Source organism: Panulirus ornatus, chromosome 15 (assembly GCF_036320965.1).
Source record: "Panulirus ornatus isolate Po-2019 chromosome 15, ASM3632096v1, whole genome shotgun sequence".
In the NCBI taxonomy this organism is placed as follows: Eukaryota; Metazoa; Arthropoda; class Malacostraca; order Decapoda; family Palinuridae; genus Panulirus; species Panulirus ornatus.
Genome location: NC_092238.1, coordinates 57,854,662 through 57,875,085, shown reverse-complemented (window position 1 = coordinate 57,875,085; position 20,424 = coordinate 57,854,662). Strand labels below are relative to the sequence as shown.

The 20,424-nt window shown below is 40.6% G+C and overlaps 1 protein-coding gene across 1 annotated transcript in view; it reads left to right on the top strand.

Moving 5' to 3' along the window:
- LOC139753639 (kin of IRRE-like protein 2) overlaps nt 1–20,424 on the top strand; it is a gene marked incomplete at its 5' end in the record, with an annotated part of 622,394 nt that overhangs the window by 166,551 nt on the left and 435,419 nt on the right. The window contains one exon of the mRNA XM_071670248.1: nt 77–391. Coding sequence (XP_071526349.1) covers nt 77–391 — 315 coding nt within the window. The remainder of the gene's footprint in view (nt 1–76; nt 392–20,424) is intronic.

Genomic DNA, 20,424 nt, shown 5'->3' with positions numbered 1-20,424 from the left:
CATGTACAGCTATAACCAAACTAATGTTTGAACAGGATTTTGCATGTTAACATATTGGTTTTATCTACTCCCACAGTGCCGCCCAAACGCCTGGCCATCTACACTGACGTGGGGGTGATGGCTCGCAGTGTGGTGGGTCCATTTACAGAAGGAAGCGTCCTCCGTCTCACCTGCCGCGCCACAGGGGGATCGCCGACACCAACCGTAACGTGGTGGGAAGGGGCATCGCTTCTTGACCTGACCTCAGAAGTGCAAGAAGTAGATGAGATCAGCAACCTGCTGGTGGTGCCAGCATTAACACGAAACGACCTCCACCGTGCCTTCACTTGCCAGGCGGCCAACTCCAACCTCACAGCCCCTCTTCTTGCTACCGTCACCCTCGACATGCATTGTAAGTAAGGATATTGAACTTCGGCATGTATTATAAATTAGGATATTCACTTTTAGCATGTGCTGTAAGTTGGGATAGTCGCCCTCGACATGCACCGTTTTGGAAGGATGTAAATAAAATGCGTAAGACAAGGGAACAAATGGGAGCTTCAGTGAAGGGAAATAATGGGGAGGTGATAACAAGTAGTGGTGATGTGAGGAGATGGTGTGAGTATTTTGAAGGTTTGTTGAATGTGTTTGATGATAGAGTGGCAGATATAGGGTGTTCTGGTCGAGGTGGTGTGCAAAGTGAGAGGGTTAGGAAAGATGATTTGGTAAACAGAGAAGAGGTAGTAGAAGCTCTGCGGAAGATGAAAGCCGGCAAGGCAGCGGGTTCGTATGGTATTGCAGTGGAATTAATTTAAAAAAGGGGGGTGACTGTATTGCTGACTGGTTGGTAAGGTTATCTAATGTATGTATGACTCAGGGTGAGGTGGCTTAGCATTGGCGAAATGCTTGTATAGTGCCATTGTACAAAGGCTAAGGGGATAAAAATAAATGCTCAAATTACAGAGAAATAAGTTTGGTGAGTATTCCTATTGTATTATATGGGAGGATATTGATTGAGAGGGTGAAAGCATGTACAGAGCATCAGATTGGGGAAGAGAACTGTGGTTTCAGAAGTGGTAGACGATATGTGTTTCAGGTGTTTACTTTGAAGAGTGTATGTGAGAAATACTTAGAAAAGGAAATGGATTTGTATGTAGCATTTATGGATCTGGAGAAAGCATATGATAGAGTTGATAGAGATGCTCTGTAGAAGGTATTAAGAATATATGGTGTGGGAAGCAAGTTGTTAGAAGCAGTGAAAAGTTTTTATCGAGGATGTAAGTTATGTGTACGTGTAGGGAGAGAGGAAAGTGATTGGTTCTCAGTGAATATAGGTTTGCGGCGGGGGTGTGTGATGTCTCTATGGTTGTTTAATTTCTTTATCGATGGGGTTGTTAGGGAGGTGAATGCGAGTTTTGGAAAGAGGGGCAAGTATGCAGTCTGTTGTTGCACGCTGATGATACAGCAATGGTGGTTGATTCATGTGAGAAACTGCAGAAGCTGGTGACTGAGTTTGGTAAAGTGTGTGAAAGAAGAACGCTGAGAGTAAATGTGAATAAGAACAAGGTTATTAGGTAGAGTAGGGTTGAGGGACAAGTCAACTGGAAGGCAAGTTTCAATGGAGAAAAACTGGAGGAAGTGAAGTGTTTTAGATGTCTGGGAGTGGATTTGGCAGCGGATAGGAAGCAGAAGTGAATCATAGGGTGGAGGAGGGGGCGAAAGTTCTAGGAGCGTTGAAGAATGTGTGGGAGTCGAGAACATTATCTCGGAAAGCATAAATGGTTATGTTTGAAGGAATAGTGGTTCCAACAATGTTATATGGTTGCGAGGCGTGGGCTATGGATAGAGTTGTGCGGAGGAGGGTGGATGTGCTGGAAATGAGATATTTGAGGACAATATGTGGTGTGAGGTGGTTTGATCGAGTAAGTAATAATAGGGTAAGAGAGATGTGTGGTAATAAAAAGATTGTGGTTAGGAGAGCAGAAATGGGTGTTTTGAAATTGTTTGGTCACATTGAGAGAATGAGTGAGGAAAGATTGACCAAGAGGATATATGTGTCAGAGGTCGACGGAACGAGAAGTGGGAGACCAAATTGGAGGTGGAAAGATGAAATGAAAAAGATTTTGAGTGATCGGGGCCTGAACATGCAGGAGGGTGAAAGGCGTGCAAGGAATAGGGCGAATTGGAATGATATTGTATACTGGGATCGAAGTGCTGTCAATGGATTGAACCAGGGCATGTGAAGCGTTTGGGATAAACCATGGAAAATTCTCTGGGGCCTGGATGTTAAAAGTGAGGTGTGGTTTCGGTGCATTATTACATGACAGCTAGAGACTGAGTGTGAACGATTGTGGCTTTTGTTGTCTTTTCTTAGCGATACCTCGCGTACATAAGGGGGGAGGGGGTTGTTATTTGATGTGCGACGGGGTGGCGATGGGTGTGTATATATATGTATACGTTAAGATGTATAGGTATAACGAAAAAATAGCCCAACCCACCCACATACACCTGTATATACATACACGTCCACACACGCACATGTAAATACGTATACATTTCAACGTATACATATAGAGACCTATACATATACACACATTCACATAATTCATACTTGTTGCCTGTATTCATTTCCGTCGCCACCCTGCCAGAACCCCCTCCCCCCGCATGCGTGCGAGATAGCGCTAGGAAAAGACAACAAAAGGTCACATTCGTTCAAACTCAGTCTCTAGCTGTCATGTATAATGCACAGAAACCAAAGCTCCCTTTCCACATCCTGGCCCCACAAAACTTTCCATCGCATATCGCAGACGCATCACATGCCCTGGCTCATACCACTGACAGCACGTCAATCCCAGTATACCACATCGTTCCAATTCACTCTATTCCTTGCATGCCTTTCACCCTCCTGTATGTTCAGGCGCCGATCGCTCAAAATCTTTTTCACTCCACCTTTCCACCTCCAATTTGGTCTCCCACTTCTCGTCCCATCCACCTCTGACACATATTTCCTGTTTGTCAATCTTTCCTCACTCACTCTTTCCATGTGACCAAACCATTTGAAAACACGTTCTTCCTCTCTCTCAACCACACTCATTTTATTACCACACGTCTCTCTTACCGTTTCATTACTTACTCGATCAAACCACCTCACACCCCATATTGTCCTCTCACATCTCATTTCCAAGACATCCATCCTCTTCCGCACATTTCTATCTATAGCCCACTCCTCGCAACGATATAACATTGACGGAACGACTATTCCTTCAAACATACCCATTTATGCTTTCCGAGATAACGTTCTCGCCTTCCACACATTTTTCAACGCTCCCAGATCGTTCGCCCACTCCCCCACCCTATGACTCACCTCCGCTTCCATGGTTCCCTCCGCTGCCAAATCCACTCCGAGATATCTAAAACATTTCACTTCCTTCAGTTTTTCTCCATTCAAATTTACGACCCAATTGACTTGTCCCTCAACCCTACGATACCTAATAACTTTCATCTTAATCACATTTATTCTCAGCTTTCTTCTTTCACACACTTTACCAATCTCAGTCACCAGCTTCTCCAGTTTCTCATCCGAAACAGCCACCAACGCTCTATCATCAGCGAACAACAACTGACACCCTTCCCTGCTTTCTCATGCACAACAGACTGCATACTTGCCCCTCTCTCCAAAACTCTTTTATTCACCTCCCTAATAACCCCATCCATAATCAAATTAAACAACCATGGAGACATCGCGCACCCCTGCCATAAACCGAAATTCACTGGGAACCAATCAATTTCATCTCTTCCTACTCGTACACATGCCTTACACCCTCGATAAAAAGTTTTCACTGATTCTGGCAATTTGCCTCCTACACCATATATTCTTAATACTTTCCACAAAGCATCTCTATCAACTCTATCATATGTTTTCTCCAGATCCATAAATGCTACATACAAATCCATTTGTTTTTCTAAATATTTCTAACATACATTATTCTAAGCAAATACCTGATCCACACATCCTGTACCACTACTGAAACCACACTGCTCTTCCCCAATCTGATGCTCTGTATAGGCCTTCACCCTCTCATTGAATATGCTCCCATATAATTTCCCAGGAATGCTCAACAAACTTTTTTTTTTTTTTTTTTTTTTTTTTTTTTCGCTGTCTCCCGCGTTTGCGAGGTAGCGCAAGGAAACAGACGAAAGAAATGGCCCCCCCCCCATACACATGTACATACACACGTCCACACACGCAAATATACATACCTACACAGCTTTCCATGGTTTACCCCAGACGCTTCACATGCCTTGATTCAATCCACTGACAGCACGTCAACCCCTGTATACCACATCGTTCCCTCCACCTCCGACACATATATCCTCTTGGTCAATCTTTCCTCACTCACTCTCTCCATGTGCCCAAACCATTTCAAAACACCCTCTTCTGCTCTCTCAACCACGCTCTTTTTATTTCCACACATCTCTCTTACCCTTACGTTACTTACTCGATCAAACCACCTCACACCACACATTTTCCTCAAACATCTCATTTCCAGCACGTCCATCCTCCTGCGCACAACTCTATCCATAGCCCACGCCTCGCAACCATACAACATTGTTGGAACCACTATTCCTTCAAACATACCCATTTTTGCTTTCCGAGATAATGTTCTCGACTTCCACACATTTTTCAAGGCTCCCAAAATTTTCGCCCCCTCCCCCACCCTATGATCCACTTCTGCTTCCATGGTTCCATCCGCTGACAGATCCACTCCCAGATATCTAAAACACTTCACTTCCTCCAGTTTTTCTCCATTCAAACTCACCTCCCAATTGACTTGACCCTCAACCCTACTGTACCTAATAACCTTGCTCTTATTCATATTTACTCTTAACTTTCTTCTTCCACACACTTTACCAAACTCAGTCACCAGCTTCTGCAGTTTCTCACATGAATCAGCCACCAGCGCTGTATCATCAGCGAACAACAACTGACTCACTTCCCAAGCTCTCTCATCCCCAACAGACTTCATACTTGCCCCTCTTTCCAGGACTCTTGCATTTACCTCCCTAACAACCCCATCCATAAACAAATTAAACAACCATGGAGACATCACACACCCCTGCCGCAAACCTACATTCACTGAGAACCAATCACTTTCCTCTCTTCCTACACGTACACATGCCTTACATCCTCGATAAAAACTTTTCACTGCTTCTAACAACTTGCCTCCCACACCATATATTCTTAATACCTTCCACAGAGCATCTCTATCAACTCTATCATATGCCTTCTCCAGATCCATAAATGCTACATACAAATCCATTTGCTTTTCTAAGTATTTCTCACATACATTCTTCAAAGCAAACACCTGATCCACACATCCTCTACCACTTCTGAAACCACACTGCTCTTCCCCAATCTGATGCTCTGTACATGCCTTCACCCTCTCAATCAATACCCTCCCATATAATTTACCAGGAATACACAACAAACTTATACCTCTGTAATTTGAGCACTCACTCTTATCCCCTTTGCCTTTGTACAATGGCACTATGCACGCATTCCGCCAATCCTCAGGCACCTCACCATGAGTCATACATACATTAAATAACCTTACCAACCAGTCAACAATACAGTCACCCCCTTTTTTAATAAATTCCACTGCAATACCATCCAAACCTGCTGCCTTGCCGGCTTTCATCTTCCGCAAAGCTTTTACTACCTCTTCTCTGTTTACCAAATCATTTTCCCTAACCCTCTCACTTTGCACACCACCTCGACCAAAACACCCTATATCTGCCACTCTGTCATCAGACACATTCAACAAACCTTCAAAATACTCATTCCATCTCCTTCTCACATCACCACTACTTGTTATCACCTCCCCATTTACGCCCTTCACTGAAGTTCCCATTTGCTCCCTTGTCTTACGCACTCTATTTACCTCCTTCCAGAACATCTTTTTATTCTCCCTAAAATTTACTGATAGTCTCTCACCCCAACTCTCATTTGCCCTTTTTTTCACCTCTTGCACCTTTCTCTTGACCTCCTGTCTCTTTCTTTTATACTTCTCCCACTCAATTGCATTTTTTCCCTGCAAAAATCGTCCAAATGCCTCTCTCTTCTCTTTCACTAATACTCTTACTTCTTCATCCCACCACTCACTACCCTTTCTAAACAGCCCACCTCCCACTCTTCTCATGCCACAAGCATCTTTTGCGCAATCCATCACTGATTCCCTAAATACATCCCATTCCTCCCCCACTCCCCTTACTTCCATTGTTCTCACCTTTTTCCATTCTGTACACAGTCTCTCCTGGTACTTCCCCACACAGGTCTCCTTCCCAAGCTCACTTACTCTCACCACCCTCTTCACCCCAACGTTCACTTCTCTTTTCTGAAAACCCATACAAATCTTCACCTTAGCCTCCACAAGATAATGATCAGACATCCCTCCAGTTGCACCTCTCAGCACATTCACATCCAAAAGTCTCTCTTTCGCACGCCTGTCAATTAACACGTAATCCAATATCGCTCTCTGGCCATCTCTCCTACTTACATAAGTATACTTATGTATATCTCGCTTTTTAAACCAGGTATTCCCAATCATCAGTCCTTTTTCAGCACATAAATCTACAAGCTCTTCACCATTTCCATTTACAACACTGAACACCCCATGCATACCAATTATTCCCTCAACTGCCACATTACTCACCTTTGCATTCAAATCACCCATCACTATAACCCGGTCTCGTGCATCAAAACCGCTAACACACTCATTCAGCTGCTCCCAAAACACTTGCCTCTCATGATCTTTCTTCTCATGCCCAGGTGCATATGCACCAATAATCACCCACCTCTCTCCATCAACTTTCAATTTTACCCATATTAATCGAGAATTTACTTTCTTACATTCTATCACATACTCCCACAACTCCTGTTTCAGGAGTATTGCTACTCCTTCCCTTGCTCTTGTCCTCTCACTAACCCCTGACTTCACTCCCCAGACATTTCCAAACCACTCTTCCCCTTTACCCTTGAGCTTCGTTTCACTCAGAGCCAAAACATCCAGGTTCCTTTCCTCAAACATACTACCTATCTCTCCTTTTTTCACATCTTGGTTACATCCACACACATTTAGGCACCGCACTCTGAGCCTTCGAGGAGGATGATCACTCCCCGCGTGACTCCTTCTGTTTCCCATTTTAGAAAGTTAATACAAGGAGGGGAGGATTTCCGGCCCCCCGCTCCCGTCCCCTCTAGTCGCTTTCTACGACACGCGAGGAATACGTGGGAAGTATTCTTTCACCCCTATCCCCAGGGATAATATACATATATATATACATATACACACACACACACATACACACACATACGCACATACACACACACACACACACATACATATATATACATATGAAAAATGTAAGAAACAATTTAGAAAACAAACTTTTAGCTTTGAATTTGTAATTTGAACACTCACCTTTATCCCCTTTGCCTTTGTACAATGGCACTCTGCATGCATTCCGCCAATCCTCTGGCACCTCTCCATGAGTCATACATACATTAAATAACCTTACCAACCAGTCAACAATACAGTCACCCCTCCCCCCCTTTTTAATAAATTCCACTGCAATACATTCCAAACCCACTGCCTTGCCGGATTTCATCTTCCTCAAAGATTTTTACTGCCTCTTCTTTGTTTACTAAATCATTCTCTTTAACCCTCTCAATTTGCACACCACCTCGACCAAAACACCCTGTATCTGCAACTCTATCATCAAACACATTCAACAAACCTTCAAAATACTCAGTCCGTCTCCTTCTTACATTACCACTACTTGTTATTCCCTCCCCATTTGCCAGTTACACCAATGTTCCTATTTGTTCTCTTGTCTTACGCACTTTATTTACCTCCTTCTAAGACATCTTAAAATTCTATCTAAAATTTAATGATACACTCTCACCTCAACTCTCGTTTGTCCTTTTTTCACATCCTGCACCTTTCTCTTGACATCCTCCCTCTTTCTTTTATACATCTCCCAGTCATTTTCATTATTTCCCAGCAAAATCGTCCAAATGCCTCCCTCTTCTCTTTCACTAATAACCTTACCTCTTCACCCCACGACTCACTACCCTTTCTAATCTGCCCACCTCCCTCGCTTGTCATGCCACAAGCATCTTTTGCGCAAGGTATCACTTCTTCATTAACAACATCCCATTCCTCCCCTACTCCCCTTACGTGCCTTGTTCTCACCTTTTTCCATTCTGTTCTCAGTTTCTCCTGGTACTTCCTCACACAAGTCTCCTTCCCAAGCCTACTTACTCTCAACACTGCCTTCACGACAACATTCTCTCTTCTTTCCTAAAAACCTCTACAAATCCTCACCTTCGCCTCTAGAAGATAATCATCAGACAATCCACCAGTTACACCTCACAGGACATTAACATCCAAATATCACTTTTTCGCGTGCCTATCAATCAACACATAATCCAATAACACTCTCTGACCATCTCTCCTACTTACATACGGATATCTATGTATATCTCTCGTTTTGAACCAGGTATTACCAATCAGTAGTCCTTTGTCAGCTCAAAAATCTACAAGCTCTTCACCATTTACATTTACAACAGGTGCATATGCACCAATAACAACCCAGCTCTCTCCATCAACTTTCAGTTTTACCCATATCAATCTAGAGTTTTCTTTCTTACACTCTATCACATACTCCCAACGCTCCTGTTTCAGGAGTAGTGCTACTCCTTCCCTTGCTCTTGTACTCTCACCAAACACTGACTTTACTCCCAAGACATTCCAAAACCACTCTGCCCCTCTACCCTTGAGCTTCGGTTCATTCAGAGCCAAAACATCTAAGTTCCCTTCCTCAAACATACTACCTATTTCTTCTTTTTTCTCATTTTGGTTACATACGCACACATTTAATCTCCCCAATCTGAGGCTTCGAGGAGGATGAGCACTCCTTGCGTGACTCCTTCTTCTGTTTCCCCTTTTAAAAGTGAAAATATAAGGAGGGGAGGGTTTCTGGCCCCCCGCTCCAGTCCCCTTTAGTCGCCTTGTACAAGTGAGGAATGCGTAGGAGGTATTCTTTCTCCTTTATTAATATATTCTTATATATATATATATATATATATATATATATATATATATATATATATATATATAATACCATCTTCCCGGCTTTGCGGAAGATGAAAGCCGGCAAGGCAGCAGGTTTGGATGGTATTGCAGTGGAATTTATTAAAAAAGGTTGTGACTGTATTGTTGACTGGTTGGTAAGGTTATTTAATGTATGTATGACTCATGGTGAGGTGCCTGAGGATTGGCGGAATGCGTGCATAGTGCCATTGTACAAAGGCAAAGGGGAGAAGAGTGAGTGCTCAAATTACAGAAGTATAAGTTTGTTGAGTATTCCTGGTAAATTATATGGGAGGGTATTGATTGAGAGGGTGAAGGCATGTACAGAGCATCAGATTGGGGAAGAGCAGTGCGGTTTCAGAAGTGGTAGAGGATGTGTGGATCAGGTGTTTGCTTTGAAGAATGTATGTGAGAAATACTTAGAAAAGCAAATGGATTTGTATGTAGCATTTATGGATCTGGAGAAGGCATATGATAGAGTTGATAGAGATGCTCTGTGGAAGGTATTAAGAATATATGGTGTGGGAGGCAAGTTGTTAGAAGCAGTGAAAAGTTTTTATCGAGGATGAAAGGCATGTGTACGTGTAGGAAGAGAGGAAAGTGATTGGTTCTCAGTGAATGTAGGTTTGCGGCAGGGGTGTGTGATGTCTCCATGGTTGTTTAATTTGTTTATGGATGGGGTTGTTAGGGAGGTAAATGCAAGGGTCCTGGAAAGAGGGGCAAGTATGAAGTCTGTTGGGGATGAGAGAGCTTGGGAAGTGAGTCAGTTGTTGTTCGCTGATGATACAGCGCTGGTGGCTGATTCATGTGAGAAACTGCAGAAGCTGGTGACTGAGTTTGGTAAAGTGTGTGGAAGAAGAAAGTTAAGAGTAAATGTGAATAAGAGCAAGGTTATTAGGTACAGTAGGGTTGAGGGTCAAGTCAATTGGGAGGTGAGTTTGAATGGAGAAAAACTGGAGGAAGTGAAGTGTTTTAGATATCTGGGAGTGGATCTGTCAGCGGATGGAACCATGGAAGCGGAAGTGGATCATAGGGTGGGGGAGGGGGCGAAAATTTTGGGAGCCTTGAAAAATGTGTGGAAGTCGAGAACATTATCTCGGAAAGCAAAAATGGGTATGTTTGAAGGAATAGTGGTTCCAACAATGTTGTATGGTTGCGAGGCGTGGGCTATGGATAGAGTTGTGCGCAGGAGGATGGATGTGCTGGAAATGAGATGTTTGAGGACAATGTGTGGTGTGAGGTGGTTTGATCGAGTAAGTAACGTAAGGGTAAGAGAGATGTGTGGAAATAAAAAGAGCGTGGTTGAGAGAGCAGAAGAGGGTGTTTTGAAATGGTTTGGGCACATGGAGAGAATGAGTGAGGAAAGATTGACCAAGAGGATATATGTGTCGGAGGTGGAGGGAACGAGGAGAAGAGGGAGACCAAATTGGAGGTGGAAAGATGGAGTGAAAAATATTTTGTGTGATCGGGGCCTGAACATGCAGGAGGGTGAAAGGAGGGCAAGGAATAGAGTGAATTGGAGCGATGTGGTATACAGGGGTTGACGTGCTGTCAGTGGATTGAATCAAGGCATGTGAAGCGTCTGGGGTAAACCATGGAAAGCTGTGTAGGTATGTATATTTGCGTGTGTGGACGTGTGTATGTACATGTGTATGGGGGGGGGGGTTGGGCCATTTCTTTCGTCTGTTTCCTTGCGCTACCTCGCAAACGCGGGAGACAGCGACAAAGTATAAAAAAAAAAAAAAAAAAAAAAAAAAAAATATATATATATATATATATATATATATATATATATATATATATATTTTTTTTTTTTTTTTCTTTTTTGCTTTGTCGCTGTCTCCCGCGTTTGCGAGGTAGCGCAAGGAAACAGACGAAAGAAATGGCCCAACCCACCCCCATACACATGTATATACATACGTCCACACACGTAAATATACATACCTACACAGCTTTCCATGGTTTACCCCAGACGCTTTACATGCCTTGATTCAATCCACTGACAGCACGTCAACCCCGGTATACCACATCGCTCTAATTCACTCTATTCCTTGCCCTCCTTTCACTCCCCTGCATGTTCAGGCCCCGATCACATAAAATCTTTTTCACTCCATCTTTCCACTTCCAATTTGGTCTCCCTCTTCTCCTCGTTCCCTCCACCTCCGACACATATATCCTCTTGGTCAATCTTTCCTCACTCATTCTCTCCATGTGCCCAAACCATTTCAAAACATCCTCTTCTGCTCTCTCAACCACGCTCTTTTTATTTCCACACATCTCTCTTACCCTTACGTTACTTACTCGATCAAACCACCTGACACCACACATTGTCCTCAAACATCTCATTTCCAGCACATCCATCCTCCTGCGCAAAACTCTATCCATAGCCCACGCCTCGCAACCATACAACATTGTTGGAACCACTATTCCTTCAAACATACCCATTGTTGCTTTCCGAGATAATGTTCTCGACTTCCACACATTCTTCAAGGCCCCCAGAATTTTCGCCCCCTCCCCCACCCTATGATCCACTTCCGCTTCCATGGTTCCATCCGCTGCCAGATCCACTCCCAGATATCTAAAACACTTCACTTCCTCCAGTTTTTCTCCATTCAAACTCACCTCCCAATTGACTTGACCCTCAACCCTACTGTACCTAATAACCTTGCTCTTATTCACATTTACTCTTAACTTTCTTCTTTCACACACTTTACCAAACTCAGTCACCAGCTTCTGCAGTTTCTCACATGAACCAGCCACCAGCGCTGTATCATCAGCGAACAACAACTGACTCACTTCCCAAGCGCTCTCATCCCCAACAGACTTCATACTTGCCCCTCTTTCCAAAACTCTTGCATTCACCTCCCTAACAACCCCATCCATAAACAAATTAAACAACCATGGAGACATCACACACCCCTGCCGCAAACCTACATTCACTGAGAACCAATCACTTTCCTCTCCTCCTACACGTACACATGCCTTACATCCTCGATAAAAACTTTTCACTGCTTCTAACAACTTGCCTCCCACACCATATATTCTTAATACGTTCCACAGAGCATCTCTATCAACTCTATCATATGCCTTCTCCAGATCCATAAATGCTACATACAAATCCATTTGCTTTTCTAAGTATTTCTCACATACATTCTTCAAAGGAAACACCTGATCCACACATCCTCTACCACTTCTGAAACCACACTGCTCTTCCCCAATCTGATGCTCTGCACATGCCTTCACCCTCTCAATCAATACCCTCCCATATAATTTACCAGGAATACTCAACAAACTTATACCTCTGTAATTTGAGCACTCACTCTTATCCCCTTTGCCTTTGTACAATGGCACTATGCACGCATTCCGCTAATCCTCAGGCACCTCACCATGAGTCATACATACATTGAATAACCTTACCAACCAGTCAACAATACAGTCACCCCCTTTTTTAATAAATTCCACTGCAATACCATCCAAACCTGCTGCCTTGCCGGCTTTCATCAGTGTTGAGAATATGTAATGGACTGTAAGAAAGTACACTCTAGATTGATATTGGTAAAACTGAAAGTGGATGGAGAGAGAGATGGGTGATTATTGGTGCATATGTACCTAGACATGAGAACAAAGATCATGAGAGCCAAATATTTTGGGAGCAGCTGAGTGAGTGTGTTACTAGTATTGATGAACGAGACTGGACTATAGTGATGGGTGATTTGAATACAAAGGTGAGTAAAGCGGCAGTTTAGGGAATAATTTGTGTACATGGGGTGATCTCTGTTGTAAATGGAATTGGTGAAGAGCTTGTAGATTTATGTGCTGGAAAAGGACTGGTGATTAGGAATACCTGGTTTAAAAAGAGAGATATACATAAGCATACTTATGTAAACAGAAAAGATGGCCAGAGAACGTTATTGGATTACGTGATAATTAATAGCCGTGATAAAGAGAGATTTTTGGATGTTAATGTGATGAGAGGTGCAACCAGAGGGATGTCTGATCATTATCTTGTGGAGGCGAAGGTGAAGATTCGTAGAAGTTTCCAGAAAAGAAGAGAGATTGTTGGTGTGAAGAGAGTGGTGAGAGTAAGTGAGCTTGAGGAGGAGACTTTTTTGAGGAGTTACCAGGAGAGACTGAATGCAGAATGGAAAAAGGTGAGAGCAGAGGACGTAAGGGGATTGGGGGAGGAATGGAATGTATTTAGGGAAGCAGTGATTGCTTGCGCAAAAGGTGCTTTTGGCACGAGAAGCGTAGGAGGTGGGCAGATTAGAAAGTGTAGCGAGTGTTGTGATGTAGAAGTAAGATTATTAGTGAAAGAGAAGAGAGAGGCATTTGGACGAGTTTTGCAGGGAAATAATGCAAATGACTGGGAGATGTATAAAAGAAAGAGGCACGAGGTCAAGAGAAAGGTGCGAAAGGTGAAAAAGAGGGCAAATGACTGTTAGGGTGAGAGTGTGTCATTAAATTTTAGTGAGAATAAAGAGATGTTTTGGAAGGAGGTAAATAAAATGCGTAAGATAAGAGAACAAATGGGAATTTCGGTGAAGGGGGCTAATGGAGAGGTGATGATAAGTAGTGGTGATGTGAGAAGGAGATGGAGTGAGTATTTTGAAGGTTTGTTGAATGTGTTAGATGATAGAGTGGTAGATATTGGGAGTTTTGGTGGAGGTGGTTTCGAAGTGAGAGGGTTAGGGAGAATATTTTAGTAAACAGAGACGAGGTAGTAAAATCTCCGCAGAAGATGAAAGGTGGCAAGGCACCGGGTTTACATGGTATTGCAGTGGAATTAATTAAAAAAGTGGGTGTCTGTGTTGTTGGCTGGTTGGTAAGGATATTTAATGTAAATATGACTCATGGTGAGGTGGCTGACGATTGGCGGAATGTATGCATAGTACCATTGTACAAAGGCAAAGGGGATAAAGGTGAGTGGTCATATTACAGAGGTATAATTTTTTTGAGTATTCCTGGGAAACTATATGGGAGGGTATTGTTCGACAGGTTGAAGGCATGTACAGAGCATCAGATTCGGGAAGAGCAGTGATGTTTGAGAAGTGGTACAGGATGTGTGGATGAGGTGTTTGCTTTGAAGAATGTCTGTGAGGAATACTTAGAAAACCAAATCGATTTGTATGTAGTACTTATGGATCTTGAGAAGGCATATGAGAGAGTTGATAGAGATATTCTGTGGACGGTATTAAGTATATATGGTGTGAGAGGCATGGTGTTAGAAGCAGTGAAAAGTTTTTATCGAGGATATAAGGCATGTGTACGAGTAGGAGAGGAAAGTGATCGGTTCTCAGTGAATGTCTGTTTGTGGCAGGAGAGCTTGATATCTCCAGGGTTGCATAATCTCTTTATGGATGGGGTTGTTAGGAAGGTAAATGCAAGAGTCTTGGAGAGAGGGGTAAGTATGCAGTCTGTTGTGGATGAGAGAGCATGGGAAGTGAGTCAGTTGGTGTTCGCTGATGATACAGCGCTGGTAGCTGATTGGGGTGAGAAACTGTAAAAGCTGGTGACTGAGTTTGCCAAATGTGTGACAGAAGAAATCTGAGAGTAAATGTTAATAAGAGCAATGTTATTAGGTATACTGGGGTTGAGGGACAAGTCAATTGGGAGGCAAGTTTGAATGGAGAAAAACTAGAGGAAGAGAAGTGTTTTAGATATCTGGTAGTGGATGTGGCAGCAGATGGAAAAATGGAAGCGGAAGTGAGTCACTGGGTTGGGGAGGGGGAGAAAGTTCTGGGAGGGTTGAAAAATGTGTGGAAGTCGAGAACATTACCTCGGAAAGCAAAAATGGGTATGTTTGAAGGAATAATGGTTCCAACAATGGTACAAGGTTGTGAGGTGTGGGCTATAGAATGAGCTATGTGGAAGAGGGTGGATGTTCTGGAAATGAGATGTTTGAGGACAATATATGGTGTGAGGTTTGATCGAGCAAGTAATGAAGGTTGAGAAAGGGGTGTGTTAATAGAAAGAGTTTGTTTGAGAGAGCAGAAGAGAGTTTCGTCACGGTTTTCGTCATGGTTTCGTTACATGGAGTATGTACATATATATATATATATATATATATATATATATATATATATATATATATATATATATATATATATATATATATATATATATATATATATATATATATATATATATATATATATATGTATATATATATATATATATATATACATATATAATTATATATTATATTTCTTATTATACTTTGTCGCTGTCTCCCGCGTTTGCGAGGTAGCGCAAGGAAACAGACGAAAGAAATGGCCCAACCCCCCCCCATACACATGTATATACATACGTCCACACACGCAAATATACATACCTACACAGCTTTCCATGGTTTACACCAGACGCTTCACATGCCTTGATTCAATCCACTGACAGCACGTCAACCCCGGTATACCACATCGCTCCAATTCACTCTATTCCTTGCCCTCCTTTCACCCTCCTGCATGTTCAGGCCCCGATCACACAAAATCTTTTTCACTCCATCTTTCCACCTCCAATTTGGTCTCCCTCTTCTCCTCATTCCCTACACCTCCGACACACATATCCTCTTGGTCAATCTTTCCTCACTCATTCTCTCCACGTGACCAAACTATTTCAAAACACCCTCTTCTGCTCTCTCAACCACGCTCTTTTTATTTCCATACATCTCTCTTACCCTTACGTTATCTACTCGATCAAACCACCTCACACCACACATTGTCCTCAAACATCTCATTTCCAGCACATCCATCCTCCTGCGCACAACTCTATCCATAGTCCACGCCTCGCAACCATACAACATTGGAACCAGTATTCCTTCAAACATACCCATTTTTTCTTTCCGAGATAATGTTCTCGACTTCCACACATTCTTCAAGGCTCCCAGAATTTTCGCCCCCTCCCCCATCCTATGATCCACTTCCGCTTCCATGGTTCCATCCGCTGACAGATATCTAAAATACGTCACATCCTCCAGTTTTTCTCCATTCAAACTCACCTCCCAATTGACTTGACCCTTAACCCTTCTGTACCTAATAACCTTGCTCTTATTCACATTTACTCTCAACTTTCTTCTTTCACACACTTTACCAAACTCAGTCACCAGCTTCTGCAGTTTCTCACATAAATCAGCCATCAGCGCTGTATCATCAGCGAACAACAACTGACTAACTTCCCAAGCTCCCTCATCCCCAACAGACTTCATACTTGCCCCTCTTTCCAAAACTCTTGCATTCACCTCCCTAACAACCCCATCCATAAGCAAATTAAACAACCATGGAGACATCACACACCCCTGCCGCAAACCTACATTCACTGAGAACCAATCACTTTCCTCTCTTCCTACACTTACACATGCCTTACATCCTCGATAAAAACTTTTCACTGCTTCTAACAACTTGCCTCCCACACCATATATTCTTAATTCCTTCCACAGAGCATCTCTATCAACTCTATCATATGCCTTCTCCAGATCCATAAATGCTACATACAAATCCATTTGCTTTTCTAAGTATTTCTCACATACATTCTTCAAAGCAAACACCTGATCCACACATCCTCTACCACTTCTGAAACCACACTGCTCTTCCCCAATCTGATGCTCTGTACATGCCTTCACCCTCTCAATCAATACCCTCCCATATAATTTACCAGGAATACTCAACAAACTTATACCTCTGTAATTTGAGCACTCACTCTTATCCCCTTTGCCTTTGTACAATGGCACTATGCACGCATTCCGCCAATCCTCAGGCACCTCACCATGAGTCATACATACATTAAATAACCTTACCAACCAGTCAACAATGCAGTCACCCCCTTTTTTAATAAATTCCACTGCAATACCATCCAAACCTACTGCCTTGCCGGCTTTCATCTTCCGCAAAGCTTTTACTACCTCTTCTCTGTTTACCAAATCATTTTCCCTAACCCTCGCACTTTGCACACCACCTCGACCAAAACACCCTATATCTGCCATTCTATCATCAAACACATTCAACAAACCTTCAAAATACTCACTCCATCTCCTTCTCACATCACCATATATATATATATATATATATATATATATATATATATATATATATATATATATATATATATATATATATTTTTTTTTTTTGCTTTATCGCTGTCTCCCGCATTTGCGAGGTAGCGCAAAGGAAACAGACGAAAGAAATGGCCCAACCCACCCCCATACACATTTATATACATACGCCCACACACGCAAATATACATACCTACACAGCTTTCCATGGTTTACCCAAGACGCTTCACATGCCCTGATTCAATCCACTGACAGCACGTCAACCCCGGTATACCATATCGATCCAATTCACTCTATTCCTGCCCTCCTTTCACCCTCTTGCATGTTCAGGCCCCGATCACACAAAATCTTTTTCACTCCATCTTTCCACCTCCAATTTGGTCTCCCACTTCTCCTCGTTCCCTCCACCTCCGGCACATATATCCTCTTGGTCAATCTTTCCTCACTCATTCTCTCCATGTGCCCAAACCATTTCAAAACCCCCTCTTCTACTCTCTCAACCACGCTCTTTTTATTTCCACACATCTCTCTTACCCTTACGTTACTTACTCGATCCAACCTCCTCACACTACACATTGTCCTCAAGCATCTCATTTCCAGCACATCCATACTCCTGCGCACAACTCTATCCATAGCTCACGCCTCGTAACCATACAACATTGTTGGAACCACTATTCCTTCAAACATACCTATTTTTGCTTTGCGAGATAATGTTCTCGACTTCTACACATTCTTCAAGGCTCCCAGGATTCTCGCCACCTCCCCCACCCTATGATCCACTTCCGCTTCCATGGTTCCATCCGCTGCCAGATCCACTCCCAGATATCTAAAACACTTTACTTCCCTCAGTTTTTCTCCATTCAAACTCACCTCCCAGTTGACTTGACCCTCAACCCTACTGTACCTAATAACCTTGCTCTTATTCACATTTACTCTTAAGGATATATGGTGTGGAGGCAAGTTGTTAGAAGCAGTGAAAAGTTTTTATCGAGGATGAAAGGCATGTGTACGTGTATATATATATATATATATATATATATATATATATATATATATATATATATATATATATATATATATATATATATATATATATATATATATATATATATATATATATATATATATATATATATATATATATATATATATATATATATATATATATATAGAAGCAGTGAAAAGTTTTTATCGAGGATGAAAGGCATGTGTACGTGTATATATATATATATATATATATATATATATATATATATATATATATATATATATATATATATATATATATATATATATATATATATATATATATATATATATATATATATATATATATATATATATATATATATATATATATATATATATATATATATATATATATATATATATATATATATATATATATATATATATATATATATATATATATATATATATATATATATATATATATATATATATATATATATATATATATATATATATATATATATATATATATATATATATATATATATATATATATATATATATATATATATATATATATATATATATATATATATATATATATATATATATATATATATATATATATATATATATATATATATATATATATATATATATATATATATATATATATATATATATATATATATATATATATATATATATATATATATATATATATATATATATATATATATATATATATATATATATATATATATATATATATATATATATATATATATATATATATATATATATATATATATATATATATATATATACATATATATACATATATATATATATATATATATATATATACATATATATATATATATATATATATATATATATATATATATATATATATATATATATATATATATATATATATATATATATATATATATATATATATATATTTATATATATATATATATATATATATATATATATATATATATATATATATATATATATATTTATATATATATATATATATATATATATATATATATATATATATATGCTTCACATGCCTTGATTCAATATATATATATATATATATATATATATATATATATATATATATATATATATATATATATATATATATATATATATATATATATATATATATATATATATATATATATATATATATATTTTAGAATACTACTTTGAGAAGATGGTGTAACGGTTAGCTACTTGTTTTTAGCCGGTGTTTAGCCAGTGCTGCACGTCAATGTTACGTGTGAAAGCTATTTATATATCAGTGAACATAAGAATAATGGTTAGTTAATCCTAAAGCGTCTGTAAATGGAGTGACGGTGGCATTTAGATAAGGTAAACATTGCGTTGTTGTTGACGGGAACATCATAAATCATTCGTTCGTCTGTTGGAAACAAATGGAGACCAAAGACTATAGTGTTAAATCATTTAGATAAAGACGTCGTACTGAATGTCTTAGATGACCTAAATTAGGTTCGTCCTCAGAGAGGGCTGGTGTCTTTGATCGGAATCTCTAGCATACAAAATCACAAGATTGGACGGGAGAGGAATGTGTATTCAGGCGCTACAAGATTCGCCCTTTCCGGATGAAGAGAGAGATATGAACTATGCTTCTAACAATTGGAGGGTCTCGTCTGTTGGCCGGCCTCACCTGGCTCGGTGACGATTCATAGTGAAGCCGCCCAAGTGGCCACGGTGTTGTCTAGTGCGGTAGACAACACGAGAACCTGGGTTCGATTTAGGATGCGATTCGAGTCATATCGAGAGCAGTCCACTTGTAAGGTGATGAAACAGATGACTGGAGCAGAAGAATACCGCAGGATTGTACGAGACACCTACGAATGACGTCATTCATAGTAAGAGGTGGTGATGAGGGAGAAGAAAGGCGGCGCGTTAAGTAAGGTCCAAAAGCTCAAGAGACGCATATCAAATAGCTTCGGAAAATTAGGTCAACGAACCAGTACCTGGGCAGGACTTTGACCCGAGAACACGAGCCTTCTCAGAGGAGGAGCTCAAACCACAGCCCATGATCAAGAAAAGTCGCAAACAGGAGAAGGCGATCTATTGCCGACTGGCTGCTCCGGATATCCACCTCTCAAGCAATCACTTCCCCAAACAATAGAAGAAAAGAAAACACGGCAGCTGACAGTATGGTCCAAAACCGTGCCAGCAATGTTTGCAAGCCCTCAATCAATCGAGAACATTAACCACAAATCA